The sequence below is a fragment of the Gopherus flavomarginatus genome, chromosome 2 (genome assembly GCF_025201925.1).
Source record: "Gopherus flavomarginatus isolate rGopFla2 chromosome 2, rGopFla2.mat.asm, whole genome shotgun sequence".
Lineage (NCBI taxonomy): Eukaryota > Metazoa > Chordata > Testudines > Testudinidae > Gopherus > Gopherus flavomarginatus.
The window spans coordinates 49,478,054-49,498,380 of NC_066618.1; the positions used below are offsets into that span (position 1 = coordinate 49,478,054).

A 20,327-nucleotide genomic window follows, 5' to 3' on the forward strand; every position below is an offset into this window, starting at 1 on the left:
GACAGGCCGCCTTTATCTGAAATAATTCAGATGGATTAGAAATTATTTTATTTGAACAGATTCAACCCACCTGTTCGGTGTATAGTGATTTATATTCCCACTGAAGTCATTTAGAGTCAAAATTTATTTTTTAATGCAGCAAAGAGACATTACCAGGGCACAGAGTCACATGATTGATTTCAGTGGGACTATCCCAAGCATAAAGTACTATTTATTGTGAATAATAGTGTCAGGAACATCCTTATTATTTTCTTTCTTGACATGAGCCTCACTGAATGAGTTTGATACAGCTTAAGAAATTTAAATATAATGGAATTAAATATGTTAGCTGGGTTCTCTTTTTTGTCATATTGTATGTCAGTCACTATCACACCTGAAATACACAGACTGTAGATAGTATTTAAGGTTTTATGCTAAGTATCATTGTTTTATTACTGTATTATAGTCTGTTTGTCTGATGTAAGTGCTGGAACTAGGAGTGTTGGGGGCCTGAAGTCTATTCCATCATCTAGGGTTTACACATAGGTTAAATAGCGCTGCATCTCTTCTGTACTAATTTTTCCAGCACCCCTGCTGTTGTGTGGTAGGGTGTATTTTGTCAAATGAATACATGATTTAAAGCTATCTTGTAGCCAGAATAGGTATAATTAGATGTTTTAGGTAAGAGTATGAAGGTTTGTTTGTGATGCATGTTTTTAGCGTCAGTGTTCTTGTTTTTAGAGCAAGTCCCATACCATGACTGAGTATTGGTCTGGATAGAAACACACTTCCATAGCGATGAGCGAGGGGTCACTAATTTCTCCTTTGACTGGTTCTGGTAACGCTACTGACACAGAGCATGTGAAATAAAACAACGTGGCATTAGCTGCTGAGTCAATGTGGCGTGCCTGTTAAACTTCCGCTGCTGCTGTATCTAGTACAAAGTGAGGTGCTTTCTGCAATGTCCAGTGGCTGCAGCAGCTCCCATTTTCCCACTACCCAGCAGCACCTGGCCGAACACAGTGGCGCTTCAGTATACACCTAAACTCTGACGGGAAACGTTTCAGCAAGGGAAGGAAAACAAGAGCTCAAACGGCAGAGGTGCATCTCCAGTGCGCAGAGTTAGCATCTCCGAAGAACAGCTGCTTTCCTCTGCCATGGGCTCCTTCTGAGCCGCCCTGCCCCATGTACACAGCAGCCTTTTGGAAAAGCAGGGACCTGTTGCTGCTAGTTCGTGTGTCTGAGCAGGAATGTCTCTGCCTTGGAATAACAACAACAAGGGGTGGGGGGAGTTGTGAGCAACTGCAGCCCGCAGACCCCTTTGTCGCCCCTTCCTCTGCTGGGAGCTGGGGCAGGCTTGGATCCCAGCCCCCCGAGGCTAGTTGCCTTTCAATTAACCGCGTCTGTTCGGCTCTTGGCTCCTTTTAATGAGGAAGGGAAGTAACTTACTGGAGGGGGCTTGGGAACTGCTCCGCGAGAGGCGGATCGGGCTGCACCTGAGCTACCTACAGCTGTCTCGGGCCAGGGCAGCGGGGGGCAGGCAGACCTGAGCTGCTGGAAACCCAATCTTGGCGCTTGGGAATGACCACGTCAGTTTCCCTTTCAGCTAGCGCAGATCGCAGCGAGCGAGGCCGCCTGCTGCAGGGGAAGAGGCAAGTGAGCCGAGGGATGCTGATGCTGGAGACAGATTTAACCCCAAGTGCCTCTGGCTGAGGCCATGGCATAGACAATCTGGCACTATAAGACACTGGGGAAAGCTCATCTCCTAGCGTCCCGCGCCCTGTTTCTGTGTTGCACTGGGAGCCAGCCAGAGCCCTAAAGCTGGCAGAGGTGGAAAGGAACCGGGGTGGTGGTGAGGAATAGGAGGTGAGGGAGCAGGGATGTCCGGGACCCAGACTCGGGGCGCCTAATTGTAACGTGTCGTAAATATGTGGCATCTTTGATCAGCTGGATTTCTGTTCCAGATGAAAGGGGGCATATGGGGTGGGGAGGAAAGGGGGGACCAAGTGGCACAGGCGGGAATGATGGAGCACTATGTATATGTATATATACAATCTGTTAATAGCGTTAGCGTCTATATAGCTCACTGCAGAAGACGTTAAAAGAGCTGCATTTTGCTGGCAAGGCGCTGCTAACGAACAGCTGGGACCATTGCTCAGAGTGTGTTGTTTCTTTGGTAACCGCGCAGACTGTGCACCCACGCAAACTCCCACTCCTCTCCGTGCTCTCGTGGGGCTGAGAGTGGCACAGAGAGGGTCAGTGGAGTGGGAATTTGGCAGGACCCGTTACTGAACCCCAGCGCCCCTGCCTGTCCCGCTGCAAAACCCATTGCATAAACCGAGAGGGGAGAACACACTGGAAGCCCGAGTCCTGGCTGGCGTTACCGCCTGGGACAGAAGCTGGCTCATCTGGAAACGAATTCTGCTTTGAACAGATGCAAGCAAGGTGCTGCTGTGGCTGGTTGCCAGCCTGTGCCAGGCGGCGGGAAGCAGGGCACCTACCCCAGTGGTTTATTGATGGGGGGCTGGGCAGGCTGCAGGTGGCGGATCAGGGGTCTGAGGTGCAGTAGTACGGGGACGCATGGGGATCCGGATCTGATGGGGTCGGTAGGAGCGTCCCGCTTGTGCTGCTCCAGTGTGGGATCCCGGGGAGCAAAGCCACACCAGGCTCCAGGCCGATCCAGCTCTTCCCTGTCGCCCTCGCTGCTTCCCCCTTCCCCACTCGCCGCGAGCCGGGCAGGGCGCGAGGTATCGCAGGACCTGGACAGCTCCTGCTTTGAAAGCAGCTTCCCGGCGGCAGCTCGAAAGCTCCCGAGCAGCTTGGCCGCTCCCAGCCCCCTCCGCACCCCCCACCCCAACGTGGAAGCCAAACCAGACAGCGAGTCAGATTTTCCTTTTTAAAGCCTCAAAGTGGCCACGTCCTCACGAAGAATGGAACCAATTTGCCCCCCCGGCCCCGCCCTCGCTCCAGCCCCCCAGCTGCTGCCAAAGCTGCCGGGGCAGGTCGGAGATAAGGAGCACGTGACGGCCTGGGAGCCTCGCGGGGCCCCCAGGGCTGCTGCTCCGCCATTGGCTGCGAGGCGTTCGGGGACCGGCCAGCCCAGGGAACCTCCTGCCGTATAAATACGGCCGAGCGGGGCTTTATTATTTTAGCATCCCGGGCAGCAGGTTTCTGCTGAGTTTGGAGTTACTCGCCACGACTGTATGCCTGCGTCCCATAGGTAATATCTAACCACCGACCAGGGGCTCTGCAACACAAGGAGTCTGCATGTCTAGCAACTAGACATGCTCAGCTTTGTGGATACACGGATTTTGTTGCTGCTCGCAGTAACTTCATACCTAGCAACATGTCAATGTAAGTGCTTTCAGCTTGTTTGCGGTGTGGGGAGGTCTCTTTTTTTGGGGGGGTGACCTAGACTCCCCACTCTCCCTAGACTTCTTGTCCTTTGAGGGTGAGGAGGAGGTTGGGGGTCTGTCAGTGTGGAGCTATACAGCCAGCATCTGTCATTGCCACTGAGCCACTGCAGATTGTCCTCCCAGTTCGGATTTTCACTTTTTTTAAAGCCACACACACACCCAAAAAACCCCGCTCCTTTTTCTGTCTGAGGGTGGCAGGAGGCCAAGGAGCTCCCTCTTTCTCCTTAAGGAAGATGGGCTGTTTTCCAAAGGAGAATGGAAAGTCTTCATTTGTGAGCAGACGCTTCAACTCCTAGCAGGGGGATATTGCAGAGCAATCCTCCTAGCTGCGCTATAATTATACTTGTGTAGCACTTCAGACTAACTTTTTAAAAGGTCCATGGCGGGAGGGATTGAGAAGGAACAGCTTACCCTCTCCTTGCAAGAACAGTAACGTTAGGGCGTTGTACATCTTTGTCTGGGCTGCTGCTGCTGGCTTCTGCCCAAGTGGCGCCCTCTGGAGGGAGGAAACCAGTAGTGCAGGGGACCCCGTCTCAAAGTCGGTGGAGTGGGAATGGATTTACTCTGGAAAACAATGGAGAATGTCTCGGTTGGTTAGCTCCAGCCCCAAAAGGAGGAGTTATTAAAGTTCAGATCTCTCGCGGTTTGGCTGGTTGTTTTCTAGAAAAGTTAAAATCCTACATTTGGAGAGACAAAGAAAACACTTGTTCGGAAAAAAATCTGATAATGTGAAAAAAAGGTGTTTTGAGCTCTTGTGTAAAAGTGAACTAATATTCCTAGTATTGCCTTATGGAGATGCTGAGCTCTTCTCTTGCACGCTCACTTAGCTCAGGAATAGTGACCCCTTCTGGTAAACTTTCAAACCAGACGTTAGAGGTTGTAACAAGTCTTGTCTCTTAACTGAATGAGAAATTCAAGAGTCCCTTTGCTTTAATGCAATGTTTGAAGTTCATTTGCACACCTGACAGTTGTTTCTTTAAATAACTTTCTATAAAAATGAGCTGCACATAGAGCCCATGTGGAAGCATCTCTAGACAAGTGATCTAACTGGTTAAATACATTTGTGCCAGCTGTATTCCTTCAAATGCCACATGGGTGCCATAAGAAAGCTTTTGAACACAATATTCCCATAAATTTTCCCTAAAATACCCAATATGTTACACACAAGCAAACTCTGTTTGTTTTACAGATGATGCCTTTACTCAATGACATCCTTTCTGACAGATGGTTGATCTGTCAAGAGTATTAAGTCAGCAATGACTTTGCGATGATGACCAGTGTCCAATAACATTGTCCAGAGCACAGAAAGGGATCTAAAGATGTAAAAAGTTATCATTGTAGTATCTTTATGACCATATTGGTTTCCTCTCTTCCACTATTTTTTTTTATTTTATCTACTTATTATCAATTTGACCCTCGCAACTCCCTGGTTGAGGCTAAACATAGACATTTTTCTCCCTCTGGTGGTAAGAAGACATAGTAACACATTTTCCAAATCCAGTAACGTTTTAAGAGAGAAAGGGACCTTCCAAAAACAAAGGGGATTCGTGGGGGAATCTCATTATGTCAGTCAACCTTAAACTTAAGAGCATATGACTTTTTCCAAAAGCATAATAAGGAGAGAATTTATCCTGAAATAATTATTTAACAGCCAGACTTTTACATTTTTAGAGTTCAGTTTGGTATTTGGGAGCACACCAAGTTGATGTTTTAGTAATAAGTTTTACATATCAATTTTCTGTATATTGGATTATACCAGTCATCTTTCTGTTAAACTGTACCAGCCACTGGCATTGGTCTTGATCCTAATAAATTGCCAAACTGAAAATCTAAGTGATGCAAACCCAATTTTTAAACATATCAATTCAGTGTGGTCAAAATATAGTGTAAAGTACAGATTAACGTGCTCAATTTTGAGCCAGAATAGACACTTTTTGACTAAATTGCTTGCAGTTTGTAAAAACTAAATAAAATGAGAAAAACATAATTTTATAGATTTTTCATTTTGAGGATTTAAAGCACTAAAAGGCAGTGAGAACCCTTTGAACGATTTGTTCTGTAGTACTAAATATAAAAAAGTGCATAACGAACGTTATTTATCATTTAATGGCTAATCTAATTACTTTCTTATACAATGTAACTGTAGTCATTGTGCTTAGAATTCTCATATCAGAAATATTGGTGAGTTGAAGTAGGCCCCTCCCACAAACTTCATAAAAATGAGCTTGGAGCCATTTACAAGAAAATGGAAAATTATTCCTTTCAAACAAGATCTTTGCATGCATCAGTGTTGCTGGATTTGTCCCTCAATCTGTCTCTATGTCTCTCTCTCACACACACAGACTTGCTCTCCTCTCCTTCTCCTCCTCTTTCCCCCTACCCCTCATCCCTAGGCCCAATCGTTATTTTGATGGGAGATTTTCCTGAGAAAGGGCTGCAGGATCAGGTCCACATAGTACATCCAAGTCTTACAATATAAAATGTAGCTCTGTATTTAATTTCCTTATTCAATCTGTTTCTCCACATAAAATCTCAATAATTGCTACTGTAAACTAACATTTTAATAATAATAATTAAATGTTGGGTTATTTTAAAAGCATTGAAATGTAAGCTTTTTAAAGTTATTGTAACCTACAATCTATTTTTTCTTCTTTTTCCTCCCTTTTCCAGCAAATGAGGTCAGTATAATTTCATTCAATATACAATATTTACCCTTAACTAACTAGCTAGGCACCATTTTTCTTCAGAATTTGCATTCACTTACCTTAATTCCCAAGATGATCATGGTAAAGCTAGCAATCATTAAGTGCTATAGGGACTATCTAGAAATGTGCCCACCCCAATTTCCAAATGGGCAGGGCTTTTTTAAGAGACTGCCTTCATAGGTGAAAATAATATAAAGAGGAAATAACATAGCGGTGACATTTGGATATTATACATGGCCTTGGGTTGGAGATTATTATACTTTAAAGCTTAAGTATCTCTATAAACGTCATTTCATCAAAAGGATTATGAATGAATTCAGGTGTGCTTTTATTTATACCTTGTTTGCATGCTGTGGTAAATATAAACTAGCCAATTTTATACGTAGGTTTTTAACAGATAGCTGTATGTAGTAATAATCTAACAGAATGTATACTATATACATAATTCGTCCTAGATTTTAGAGCAATTTCACAAATATAGTCATTTATATAGATATAGATATTTTTTTACAAAATATAAAACTTGATTTAAGAGGCTGAATCTCTGTGTTTGTACATTATAGTAATTTAATAGGATTTGGGATGGAACTGTTATTAATTTCAGTTTTGTTATAATTCATTCCTTTTAGGCAACTGCAGGGCGGAGGGTAAGCGTTGTTGTTATTTATTAATGATTGTTTAAGTATTTTGATAACATGAAATATTCACAGGCAAACTAACATTTTGTTGGATATAGGTTGAAAGGAAACATATTTAAGCTGTTTTTCAGACACTTGACCAATTTAGCACTTAAATTATTAGACAGTAAAAAGAAGAAAACAGCTGTTGGGCTATATTTACACCAGTGTAAACATAGATTCTGGATTTACACTGTTTTACCTGACAGCAGAATTGTGCACACAGAGAACTAAGTTATATTTAGAAAAGCATTCTTGAGAACATTTCAAAAAGTAATTGATGACAAATACACACTTTACACAACAGTGATGCCTATAAGGACAGAAAAAATACATGTTGTTGTTAGAAATAAATAACACTTTAGTGCTAATTATTCAGTGTGAAGTAAAACAAAAATCAGCTTTACATGGATGTGTTTCCACAGACTATTGTTATAGTCTACTCCTCCCTTCTCAATAAGTTATAGTTACTTTGATAGATATAACTGATCTCTTCCCTATAAGTGACATATATAATATAGTAGTTTTGTCACACTTTCACAAATTGATTATTCTAAGCAATACGATTGGTTTATATGCATTCATATGTCTTGCTGGAGGACTGCACAGCAAATTACATTGTTTTCTTTCTCTTCCTGCAGGGTCCCAGAGGAGACAAAGGGCCACCAGGAGAAAGGGTAAGGAACCACAGTTGTTGTTCAGCTATTTTTGTTATAACAATTGTCTTTGGAGGAACAATAGAAAAGAACCAACCACATTAAAGCACAAGTAATGAAATAAATTCACTTCTGAGAGTTTTGTGTACGCACTTTTATAAAAAGGTATACTAAATGACAGAACAAATTCTGCCCTGGGTGACACTTGTGCAGCTTGGCTAAGTTCTGCCCGGGTGTGAGTTCAGAACTTGGCCTAGTACCTTTGGTCAATAGTCTGAAGAATAATTTCCAACTGTACACAGTGGAGGCAGGTAACATGAAAGTGGAGAAGAAAAGCTGACATGGAAAGGTGCAGACTCAGAGCTGGTTCAAAGCATTGGATAAAGATAAAACTATGTAAAACACTAAGCTGAATAGACAAAGCCTGCCCTAAGAAGCTTTCACTTATTGTAAATCAAATATACATGGCTTGAAAAAACTTTTGTAGGCAAATATATATTCTACTGGTCTACTGAGAAGGAGGTGTTAGTAGATTTTGTTTATGTAACTGTAAATGAAGATAGTTACATATCTAATTACAACTTTCACATAGTCCTATTATTTACATTCATTTTGTTTTTCTGGTTTGCTTTTGTGTCACACAGAAGTTTTTTTGGGAGGCATATTTTTTATCTTCACAAGGTGCAGTAGTGATGGCATTGATTTTGCATCATTTTGTATCATGGAAATGCCATGATATGGTGCATATTTTGTGTAACGATCACTTACAAGCTTTGAAGCCCACACTGTAAACCATCAAGAAGAATACGTATAGTTGGGGGTGTATATTTGCTTTACACTATTTATTTCTACCTAAGTCCATTTAAGAATTATTTTCCCTATTGTAACAATATATAGAGTGTGTGTGTGTGCGTGTACAGTGGTCCCAGTCTTGCTCCAGCTGAAGTCAATGGGAGTTTTACCACTGATTTCATTTGGAGAACAGTTTGCGCCCAAAATACAGAGTAATCTAAATGCTGTCCTCAATCACACCTGTGACTGAAGGCACAGTGCGGTGAGGTTGCATGGGTGTAACTGAGGCTAGATTTGGCTCACAGTTTGGTTGTGTATATGCAGTTTCAAGCAATTATAGCAAATGAAGTGTCATCAATTGCGGTAGAGGGACAGAACTGAAAATCTTTATCGCTCTCTGTTTTGCTTCTGTTATCAGATTTGTAACTATATTGGGCCAGATCCACAGTTCAATGTAAATCGGCCTCGTTGCATTGAGTGTAATGAAGCTATGCTGTTTTAAAGCAGTTGAGGTTCTGCCCAGCGAGCCTCCGCTGACTTCCCCCCAGTTTTCAGGGGCAATTTTGTACACCCAGTCATTTGTGTCCACAGTTGTTGCATGCCAGTTATTTGTATCTGCAGAAGACTTAATTTGTGACATTTGGGCACAAGTGATTATACCAGTGTGTGTTGCCCATACTCACTTTGAATATCCTCTTTGTGCTACTTAGTGTGAATAAGGATGACAGAATCTGGCCTTGTGTGTGCAAATTGTGGGTACAAAATTTGACAGTACTTCAAAAACACCCCAATTTAGCAGCCACTTTTGAGAGCATGGCTCTAATAAAATCTCCAAAGAGCCTCAATGCTCTAAAACATAGGAAACGTACTGTTAGGGTAAAACAACATGGCAATGGAAGTTCAGACTTTTTAGAAGTTGTCAGTGCTGAAGTTGCATATATGGGAATGTTGGAGAGTATGTCCTAGCTTCTTTCTTACTTATGATTTCACAAGTTCAGAGTCTTCTTCAACTACTCCTAACATTCACTTCATTTTCATCTTTTTGACTCTAGGGTCTACCAGGTGTACCCGGCATAGATGGTGAAGATGGTCCACCAGGCCCACCAGGCCCCCCTGGTCCTCCAGGTCTTGGCGGAGTAAGACATCCAAATTTTCATTACTGAAACTGATCATCCATGCATTGTAGCATCTGATGATTAAAGATCATATATCAGAAAATAAAGGCATTTCACTTTAGAATAGGATAAAACATTCTGTTAGGCTTGGAATGGGATGGGATTCTTCATTCCATTTCACTGAAATATTCTTCAAGGGCTATATTTCCCATGATGAATTTGGGACCCATATAAATGTCAGTAGGGTGCTTAGCACATGTATGAAGGGGAGAATTAACTCCTTGATTCCCTAATGTTATTTTTTTCTTGTCTGAATATCTCAGATCTGTGCACCCATAACATATTTTTGTTATTCAGGAATTAACTAAATGAAATCCATACTGATTAAGCACATGGGCAAACAAGACAGCACTTTTTGCTGTTAGCTTCAGGTGAGGGGACGTTAGTATTGAAACCAAGTGTAGAAATAATATAAAATATATAAAATATAAATAAAATAAAAATCTAGTAAAAGTACTGTTATGGTGAAACAACATGGCTATGGAAGTTCAGACTGTGCTAACTTTTTAGAAGTTAACAGTCAGGGCTGAAGTTGCATATATGGGAATGTTGGAGAGTATGTCCTAGCTTCTTTCTTTCTTACTAGTAAATAAACTACATGCTTCTTCCCTCTGAATTTTTCAATATGAACAATATTAGTGTCTCAGACTTTAAATGGATCATGTCACCTCTAGCCTTCTTGCAGAAACAATGTGTGCTTCGCTTGTTCTCAAAAGGCCTTGATATGCCTGTTTAACCCTTTGAGTGCCCTACATTAGCGTCATGAGAGGCATAAGGTCTTAGAGATGACGTGTTAATGGGCAGGCACAGTAAATCCCTGGGGTACCAGGGAGATTAACTCACTTTCCTCTTCACTGGGAAAAGAAATGGGGTTTGTTGTTTATTGTTTTTTCCCTTTTAGTAGACATTAAATTGAAATAAAAAGATTAAGTTAAAGTAATAGGAATTTAAAAGGAACCCAAAGCATGAAAGGAATATTTTCTGTTTCATCTTGGTTTAAGAGTTGGACAGAACATTTTCTCTCTAAAGATTTCAGTAAGGAAAACCTCTCCTTCTGTAAAAATCTGCAAGGCTCATGTTGATGGAAGTGAATAAAGTCCACTATAGTTTTCTTGAGAATGTAGGTACTTCAGATATTCTGAAAAGCTGCAGAGCCCTAGCTCACTTGAAGGCTCAAAGAGGTGGAACATTAAGTGCAGCTGGTTGATGCAATGATAAATGTACATAGTATCTCAAATTGAGACTTATCCAAAATGATTTAGGTGATTTAAGAATATTTACCTCTTCCAAATGGGCGTAAGTTTTATGTTCTGAATTTTCAACTCACGTTATCAGTCTCTCTCAGCTACTGTTGAACAAATGTTGCTGAGAGAGTTGTGTGAAATGGCATAATTATTATTAAGGAAAATTTAATTTCTTGAATAAACACAAATGCACTCAATAAATGTTGATAGATTTTAAGGAAATTAAAACATTATCCAGCAAATATAACAAAAATCAGATAATCTGAGCATATCAAATAGATCTAAAAGCCTGATAGTATTAATGAAGTTCTTATGTGTAATATCAATTTCAAACATTCTCTCTCCTACAGAACTTCGCTGCTCAGTATGATCCATCGAAAGCAGCTGATTACGGCCAAGGACCCATGGTAGGCGAACATTCTCCTTCATTCGACAACTTACATAGATACGTTTATTAAATATTTCATTTGGCTCCTTACTACATTTCTTACATGTATCATAACTGACAACATAGTTCAAAATGTATGTGATGATCATATCAGAGTCTGAGTCAATGTAAAGCTTTTGCTGCTCTTTTGATGCAGGGCAATGGAAAATGTTTGCAGTACATTCTTAGGTCTAGACCCTCTGCTGGTGTATCTCACTGTAGTTCCTTTGACATCAGTGGAGCTATGCTGATATAGACCAGCTGAGGATCCGACCCTTATTTTGTCAGGGAAGCTCATGTTCTGATCTTAGGTAATTTTGTTTTATTCACTATCCCTTTCCTCATAATGAGACATAAGAAAATTGTGTTTTGAGAATGAAGAAAGTTGACAGTGAAATGAATCTCAGTCATGCCAAGATGGACCTGGTAAGAGCTACCTCAGCTAGTTCATCTCAGCACCATTGATATGATGAACTTGTGGAAGCAAGTTCTGCCCCATGACTGTATGACTCCGTTGACTTCATTGGGGTTGCATGGGTTTAATAAGGGCATAATTTGGTCCATGGATTCTGTGAGTCATTTACTCCCAATGCTTATCACATCTAAGACTAATTAGGCAAAACAGACATATAAAATATGTCTCCCAGTACAGAGTGATTTGAGTAAAGATCAAATTGTTTTTGATAAACATATAGGCAAAGCCCATTCTGAGGGAGAGCCTTTTCTACCTACTGCTGCTAAATCTGTAGAAAGGGACATTTTAGAAGTATATTTGCTTCTCCATTTGGATCATTTTGTGTGTGTATATGAGGATAGCAGAATATGGGCTAAATTCTGCCTTCAGTTACATCTGTGCAACCCTATTGTAGTCGAGGTGTAAATTAAGGTAGAATTTGTCGCTTGTCTCCAGGAACAGTGACTACACACAATATCAGTGTTGCCAATGTACCTAAAATGTAATCAGTGAGTTAAATTCTGCCCTATTTTACAGCTATGCAACCCCCCATTCAAGTTACTAGTGGATGTATGGCTGTAATTCAGTGTAGAATTTGTCCCCAGCATGTTCAGCTAAACTGTTTAGTACTGGGGCTGATCAATGTGTGTTTCCATTCCTGAAAACAGCTTAGATATAAAACTTTCATAAAAAGATGTTGGCACACCTGCCTGTCATAGCATTAGTCACACACATTCCCTCCATAACCAATATGTATCACTTGTTCATATATATATGCACTCTGTTAATAGATCATAAAAATGTATCTGTACTTCGGCAGTGTATAGAGAAACAAATAGCAGGGTGTCTTGTAATGCTTCAGTGATAACTCTGGGGAGGGATAAAACAATTTACAACTGAGCAGCTAGATGGAGGCTGTCTTTGTCCCTGGGAGGAAGTGAGAAAATGTAGATGAAGATTCATTCACCTGTGACTGTCACTGCTGCAAAGTGCTAACTAAAGAATTTTCCACCAAGAGTGAACAAATAGAGTAAATCACCCCCCACCAGCAACACCAATGGTGCTACATGCAGAAAGATGAGCCTGCGCCCGATTGTTGTTTAATAGTTTTTTCTTCTGTTCCAGCCCTAAATAAAAATGTAGTGCAGTGAAAATCAATCTGCATTCAAAGCTTTCCTTATCTTCAGTGGGAGTTTTGAGTGCAGAAGCACTGAAAGATTGGACAGAATGGAATTTATACATATTCAAAATGAATCTGAGCCATGCCCATGTTTACTGTGCTCCTACCTCCCCCACATACCAATAATGTGTATAACCAGTCATGTGAGAGTAAATAACTGTGGTCTCCATGAAAAAGATAAGATTAGGATATTATTGCGATGGGTACATGATTCATTTTTAATGGAAACTGCTATTCTACAGGTACTGCATGAGTAAATTCTGTTAGCATGAATGGGAATAATGCACCCATATGGCAAGAAGAATGGACTCCTTAATCGTTTCCAAAACTTGTGTGATTTCATAGTGAGAAATCTCTTAGATCTTGAATTTTAGCAAAATCTGCTTGTAGGAAATATTTAATTCTTTATTTCTAAATGCCACAGAAAAAAGCATAGGGAAAAAAATGGGGGTGGAATTCACCTTCATGCAGAGATCCAGTGCAAGGCCTATGTATCCCTCCAGTCCTACTTAAACCCTCAAATAGGGTCTAAGTGAGACAAGTAGTCTGCAGGCCTTGTTCAGGGAGTCCACATAGCAGGAATTTTACTCCAAATTATTACATATTTTGGTAACCATATCATGTATTGTAAAATACAGTTTGTGCAGTCTCACCACCTACTAAGTTTTCTCTCGATCCTGTAGGGAAATGCCCTTCTTTCAATAGACATATGTTCCCTTCATTCGTTTTAATGAGGACTGTTCACATTTTTAAGAGACCTTAATGTTACATAATCTACTGTATTGAAAAACTGTTATATATTCTTTCACCCTGCTCTCAGAATATGTAAAAATGTTCCCAAATATGTATTTTAGATTATTATAATCTGTTAATACTAAATTATTTCAGTTATGGCATAAAGCACTCTCGATCCCATAAAACATGAATTTGTATGATGGAAGTTTAGATAGATGAGTTTGGGGTGGCTTATTTGTTTGTTTCTGTGTTTGCTCTGTACTATATAAAACAATTGTTAACAGATTGTGTGCTAGTCTATTAACAATCCTCTTTAAGGACATAATTTGGGTTCATAATATCCGTTTAGCAGAATAAACTAGTAACGCTTTATGGATTGCCTTATGAAGTTCAAAAAAATGCAAGGTGGAGAATTTAAATGAAAATAATTTCTCTATATCAGGCAAAATATTACACATGCAATGTATACACAGAGTCACTTTCCAAAGTAGTACACTGACAGGGATTTTGCAGCATATAGTAATAGTAGCATATGTAATCATTCATTATCTAGATTTTTTTTTCTCTTATTGCCCTGCCACGATACCAGTTTTCATTTTTCAGTATCTCTTCCTTTCCTTTGAAGAGCCACTGACAAGGTCAAGAGACCCTAAAATGTAACATTCTCTAACAATGGCTTTTTTGTTGTTTGTTTATGCCTGTGGGAATGTGCAAGTTGTGACATCATCCTTTCACACTGCCTGTTGGCTCAGAAGAATAGTGCAGGCAAGCCAAGAGGAGGAATGACTGTGTACAAGGGCACTTGTATCATATCCTCACCTACAAGCCAAAAAGAAAGTAGGAAGTCTAATGACTTGTCAGCATTGGCAGTGTGCCTTTAATAGTTTCATTATATCCCATATATACTGGGATGAATTGGTGGTAAGCTAGTAGGCAAAGCAGAGTCAGGGAACTCCTAGGTTCTGTTCCCAGCTCTGCCTTTGACTGGCTGTATGCTTGAGACAGATCACTTTAACCTCCAGTGCTTCAACTATTGCACAATGGCAGCTATAATCCCTTCCTACCCCTCAGGAATGTTGTCAGACTTAATGAATTAATGTTTGTAACATATTTTGTTCTCCTCAAATGAAAGATGCTAGATAATGGCCAAGTATTATTATTATTATGCTAACGGGTTTTTTATATGTTTTTTTTCCTAGGGTATAATGGGACCCAGAGGCCCACCTGGAACAAGTGGACCCCCTGTAAGTGTATTCAGATTGCAGTCACTGGAACGGGGAGGAGTATATGCATCTAGAATATGAATAGTTTATTCTATAAGACGATATTAAGAAAACTTATTTTTTCTAGGGTGCTCAAGGTTTCCAAGGACCTGCTGGTGAGCCTGGTGAACCTGGTCAAACAGTAAGTAGATTTTTCTCCCCCTTACTGTTAATTTGAAGTGGATCTGAACTCTGAATTTTTTGTTTATGTGCATGTCCAGGGGTATTTGAATTTGTTGTTTCTGTTTGCTCCTGTCACAGAGATAGGCCTGAGCAGTGGGGCTCAGACTTCCACAAGTCTAAAGTCAACTGGCTTCCACAAAACTTGGATGGAAGGACTCAGAACCAGGGTCCCATGTCAGCCCTCTCTAATTCAAATTGAACATCAAAGCAACTGAACAGTCTCACTTCAATTGTCCAACTTCACATAATCCATGTGCTTTTTTTATAGGGTCCTGTTGGTGCCCGTGGTCCAGCTGGTCTTCCTGGAAAGGCTGGTGAAGATGTAAGTAGTTACTAAACACCATTCATCTTCCTTAGAGTTAGAGGTTCTTGATTAAAATCTGTAAATTAAACTAATCTTATTTAAATGGCACCCCTAGGTCTTCTGGTGACAATTACTCGAAAGTGTAAAACACACACCAAAAAATAAACCACAACTCCCCAAACCATTGATTTTATAGAAATCGCGTTGCATTTTGCAAACATAGTGTAAAAAAGACAAATGTTAAATCTTTCTATATGTGACTTCAAGCCTCAAAAATACAGGAAAAGTGAAATTAAAGCAAATGTAGCATCCATGTATTTAAGATAACCTCCAATGATTTTTAAAAAGTGGTTCCATTTCCTTAGTTACACAACTAGTTTTCTTTTCTGTCACTTTTTAGGGTAACCCTGGAAAACCTGGAAGACCTGGTGAGAGGGGCGTTCCTGGTACTCAGGTGAGACATCGCCTATCATATATTAAACAGAATAATTATCTCATAGCTGATAAAACCTGGGGATATGTAGGAAAAGGAATATATTAGCAGACTAGTAATACTGGCCTGAATGGGCTACTCTGCTATTCTGCTGCCATTCCATACCCTAAGGGATTCTTCTGTATGTATATTCTTATGTATGGAGCTAGAGTCTGTGTATCAGAAACGTTTAGGGGCTCGTATTAATTTTTTTTCGGTGGGGGGAGGGAATTGCACAGAAAGAGGAGAATTGATCCTTTACTAGACTACACTAGTATAGAACATATTTGATGTCCTAACAACAGCTATGAGCTACACCCTATGCATCCCACAGAAGAACTTGGCAATTGGCTGCTTATTGTTAATTTTGCTTAGTAGTTAAGAGCCTGACCCTGTGAAGGATGGAAATTGACAATGCTGAGTATTTCACAGGTTCAGGCTCCCATCCTATAGCTAAAAGCTTTTTCCTAATTTAGTACTCTGGTCAATACATTAGTATATTTTGGGAAAGTTATCATTTTTCTGTTTAGCTATAATTGCTAATGTGAGAGACAGTCCTTCACTCTCCCTCTGTTTCCTTTAAGGGTGCTCGTGGTTTCCCTGGAACTCCTGGTCTGCCCGGCTTTAAGGGAATTAGGGTGAGCATGTTTCTTACCTATGTGGTCAAATCTGAAAATATCTCAGGATGTTCAAGTCCCCATAAATCTTTCACAGATTAATGTATGTGAGAGACATTGTAAATATATGGACTATCAAAATAAGTCTTATTAAACCCTTGAGTGTGTCCATGATATAACAAAATGGAAGAAAAAACAACCATATGATTAGCATTGAGGAACAGTGGAAAGATAGACCTTCCACATGTGAATGACAGTTTGTAGGCATGAATAAGATTTACGACAAGATACATTTTAACAATGATTTTTATCCAATATAGGGACACAACGGTCTGGATGGTCAAAGGGGACAAGCTGGTGCTCCAGGTGTCAAGGTAAAAACTAAATCAGAATAATGGCTTTTAAAACATAGGGCACTTACAACTTCTTCCAGCAAAATACACATGCTATTATCTCCAATTCCTCTCCTATATTGTCACCTAAACATTTCTCAGGGTGAAATAATTCCAACATCAGTTGACCCATGTAACAGAAACACATGCCATTTCTTAACAAGAGAGATCATGCCTGGGGCCTTGAGCTGTTACTCATGAGTGTAGTTCTACTGAGTAAGAGCTGCAGGACTGGACCCCTAATGATTAGCTTTCCAGCATGATTAAAAAAAATCATGATTCTCCTGCCCCTGCACCCTAAGTCCCACACAAGAACTTGGCAATTGGTTGCTGTAAGTCCATTACAATGAAAATCTCTCCCCTTCCTGAAAAATGTTGTTGCTTAGCCAGGTATTGTGGTGCTGCCCTCTGTTAGAACATTGACGGTTAGTGATGTTGCTTTAATTTAGATTGAGTTGGTCTTTCTGAGCTTTTTTCTTCACAGTGCCACACTTTAGCAACAGATTTAAAGAGCAGCCTTGCAAAACTGAATTTAAACATGGCAGAGAAATGCAGAATCACATAGACATTTTTAACAACTTATTAGGTTCCCCATCTAGTTATTCTTTTTTTCCTTCATACTTTTCCTTCCTTTTCATTTCAGTCCTTCATAGCAATGTTGATAGAAACAACCAATTGGGAGATAGGATGCTTCTACTTATTTCACACTAGAGTTTGGATTTTGACAGTTATTAAATCAGCAACCCACAAATTTCACACAATTCCTTTTTGTCACTTTTTTTCTGGTGGCTTGGTAATAAATGCTGTTGATTATAGCACAGAATTCTCATCTCTCTGTGCAGCATGCTATCTGATTGCTGACTTCTTTAATGGCAAGCTATTAGGCTATCAAAATTTCTGTTAAATACTTGTAGGGGAAAATCAGACAAAGTGAAATGAATGAGAGAACAATTATTAACACATAATGTCTGGAAACAGATTAAGCCAAATTCACTAATGGTGTATCTGTGCTGATTACAGGGAAGTTACACTAGGGTTAAATCTGGCTTTTTCACTTTGCAGGACCCATAATTCAGGGAGAACAGATATATTCTCAGGGACTAATTTACATGAATCCATGACATATAGAGTGCAAATTATACCACTGATTCATAAGGCTAAATGAGCCACTATTTAGGGAATTTTAGCTCTGCTACACATTATACCTATTTATACCTTTTTATTTTCACAAACTAAATACATCATATGGTATCATTGCATACAAATATATGTTACACTGTCAACCAGCAAAATTTATTTGTTCTCAAATTACATTGCAACAGCTCTTGCAAAACTATATTGTAGCTTCATAATACTTCTACAGAACAAATATTAGTGCTCTAGCAGTGATTTATTCACCTATGGGACAGCATCCAGGGCAACATCTAGTGGTCAAAGGACAGAAAAAGGTGTGTTTAGTTGGATGACTCCCATAAATATCTCTGATCACTTGCCTCAAGGTACAAGGCTGCGGGGGAATGGCTTACTTCTCGCCATTAGATGGAGTGGGCTGACTCAGCGTTAGTAATCTAGACCTAAGGCAAAAAAAAAGGGAGGAAGGGGGTGATTCCCACTGAGATCAGTAAGAGTAAGATCAGGCCATTACAATCTCTGTAGGGCCATTGAACAGTCCATTAGAAATGTAATTTAGGCCTAACTGATGAACAATTTTTATTGTTAACAGGGTGAACCTGGTGCCCATGGTGAAAATGGTAGCCCAGGACAAGCTGTGAGTATTTGCTATTGTTCATAATGTAGAAAATTACTAAATCTGTAAGATATTTCTCAGCTAACTCTTCTAATGCTTGCCAATCACTGTGGTCAATTTTGTTAAAGTCAGTCATCCTAATATAACAGTGCATGTTTAACTGGAATAACATTCTTTGCCTGATCAGAATTAAAATCTGAAACCTATTTCTCTGATGATGTTAATACAGTGATGGAGGCAAAACTGAAGTCATATCTTGCTCAGTGAATGTTTTGCCACACATGTACAAAATAACTAATTAAATATATTCTTCCAGGGTGCTCGTGGCCTCCCCGGTGAAAGAGGAAGAGTAGGTCCTCCTGGACCCGCTGTAAGTGACTTCATATCTGTATATTTTACTTACCATAAGTCATATTTACTGTGCCTTTTCAGTAGGTATTCTTTAATCCTGTGTCAGAAGTTAATTCTCATATTTTTCTCCTTTAGGGTGCTCGTGGAAGTGATGGCAGCACTGGCCCCACCGGTCCTGCTGTAAGTTACAACTTTGGTCATTTGGGGCAGAGGGTGGTGTTATTTTAGGTCTTGTAACCATCTGAATTGTGCAGAATTTTCCGATGTCTAATGAGATTATCTGTGTGGCTTTTTCTGTTTATGATTGTCTGTTAACCAGCAGGGAGTCAGTAAAATATGAAGTATAATGTCATTTTCAGTCACCACTTGCTGAGATTCTCAGACATTAACATTGGCAGAACATACCTGACATCTGAAAGGATCAGATTGTACTCTCATTTACTCATTTATATACCAAATGGGCTAGGCAGCTGGGATTTTATTTTACTTTTCAAGGGCAAAATCAGACCATTTTAATTGTTTCCAAGGCAATTTTCTCACACTGAAACAAATTCAGATGAGTTACTACTGATGTAAAATCCTAAGTAGCGGCTGACTTAAGTGAAATCACTCTGGATTTACACTGATGTACGATCCAAATCAGATCTCTGTGTGTGCAGAATTACTAACTTTGGCATACCAAATTTACATGTGTAGGTGATTTAATGTCTGATCCTCCTTGAGACTTACTTTAAAAAAAACTCAAGTGCTTTTCCACTTCCAGTCTCCATGCCACTCAGAATTAAAAACATTCCAAATGTCAAGATGGTGGCAGTTCAGCAAATGGCTACTTTTCATGCATATTACTTCTGATATGGATTTTTAGCATACATTTGTTGCATATGTATCATACAGGGTTTTTTTTAATGTTAGCAGATACAACCATTGTGGTTATTACCTCTGGGTTAAAAAATCATAGAAAAGCAGGATCACGGTGGTTCCTTCAGTTATATAGTACACTGGATAGAAATAATCTACCAAATTCTCCTCTCAGTTACACTGAAACCCCATTGACTTCATTTGGATCTATGAAGGTAGTTGCTGTTGATGAATTACCCCAGTGTACTTGAGAGAAGGTCTTAGCCCCATAGAAACAGAATGAGATGATGACAGTACTAATAATCAGTGACTCATAGTTATGCTTTCCCTTAATAATTTAAGAAAAAATAACACTTTTTTGTGTCATTAAGAAGAGCAAAATAAAATGAAGGCTATAAATCCACCAAAACAAAGAGATTTAGTGCTATCCCTAACTCATCTTGTTGTGTCTAGGTTCTGTATGCCAGAATATTTGTCCCATAATAATTCCAAGCATCAAGTCTCACAGCAGCACCTAGATATGACAGGGCCAGTGGAACAGCAGGTTAATGCTGAAATATCTGTGCTTTTTCCATTTTTAAAAACAGAGCCACTTGAGTTGAATAAAGATGTTTATGTTAATATCATCATGAGAGTCTATGTCACAAATATAATACAACTTGCCACCCGTAGACCACACCCCAGTTCTGTATTGTACTTAG

The 20,327-nt window shown here is 39.9% G+C and overlaps 1 protein-coding gene across 1 annotated transcript in view; it reads left to right on the top strand.

The window, feature by feature from the left end:
* Nucleotides 1-3,115: 3,115 nt before the first annotated feature.
* The window catches only part of COL1A2 (collagen type I alpha 2 chain), a 50,147-nt gene continuing 32,935 nt past the window's right edge, over nucleotides 3,116-20,327 (top strand). The window contains exons 1-15 of the mRNA XM_050941752.1: nucleotides 3,116-3,333; nucleotides 6,066-6,073; nucleotides 6,730-6,747; nucleotides 7,419-7,454; nucleotides 9,278-9,361; nucleotides 10,995-11,051; nucleotides 14,640-14,684; nucleotides 14,791-14,844; nucleotides 15,154-15,207; nucleotides 15,590-15,643; nucleotides 16,246-16,299; nucleotides 16,599-16,652; nucleotides 18,394-18,438; nucleotides 18,734-18,787; nucleotides 18,904-18,948. Of these exons, the coding sequence (XP_050797709.1) occupies nucleotides 3,264-3,333; nucleotides 6,066-6,073; nucleotides 6,730-6,747; nucleotides 7,419-7,454; nucleotides 9,278-9,361; nucleotides 10,995-11,051; nucleotides 14,640-14,684; nucleotides 14,791-14,844; nucleotides 15,154-15,207; nucleotides 15,590-15,643; nucleotides 16,246-16,299; nucleotides 16,599-16,652; nucleotides 18,394-18,438; nucleotides 18,734-18,787; nucleotides 18,904-18,948 (732 nt within the window). The 5' untranslated portion in view covers nucleotides 3,116-3,263. The remainder of the gene's footprint in view (nucleotides 3,334-6,065; nucleotides 6,074-6,729; nucleotides 6,748-7,418; nucleotides 7,455-9,277; nucleotides 9,362-10,994; nucleotides 11,052-14,639; nucleotides 14,685-14,790; nucleotides 14,845-15,153; nucleotides 15,208-15,589; nucleotides 15,644-16,245; nucleotides 16,300-16,598; nucleotides 16,653-18,393; nucleotides 18,439-18,733; nucleotides 18,788-18,903; nucleotides 18,949-20,327) is intronic.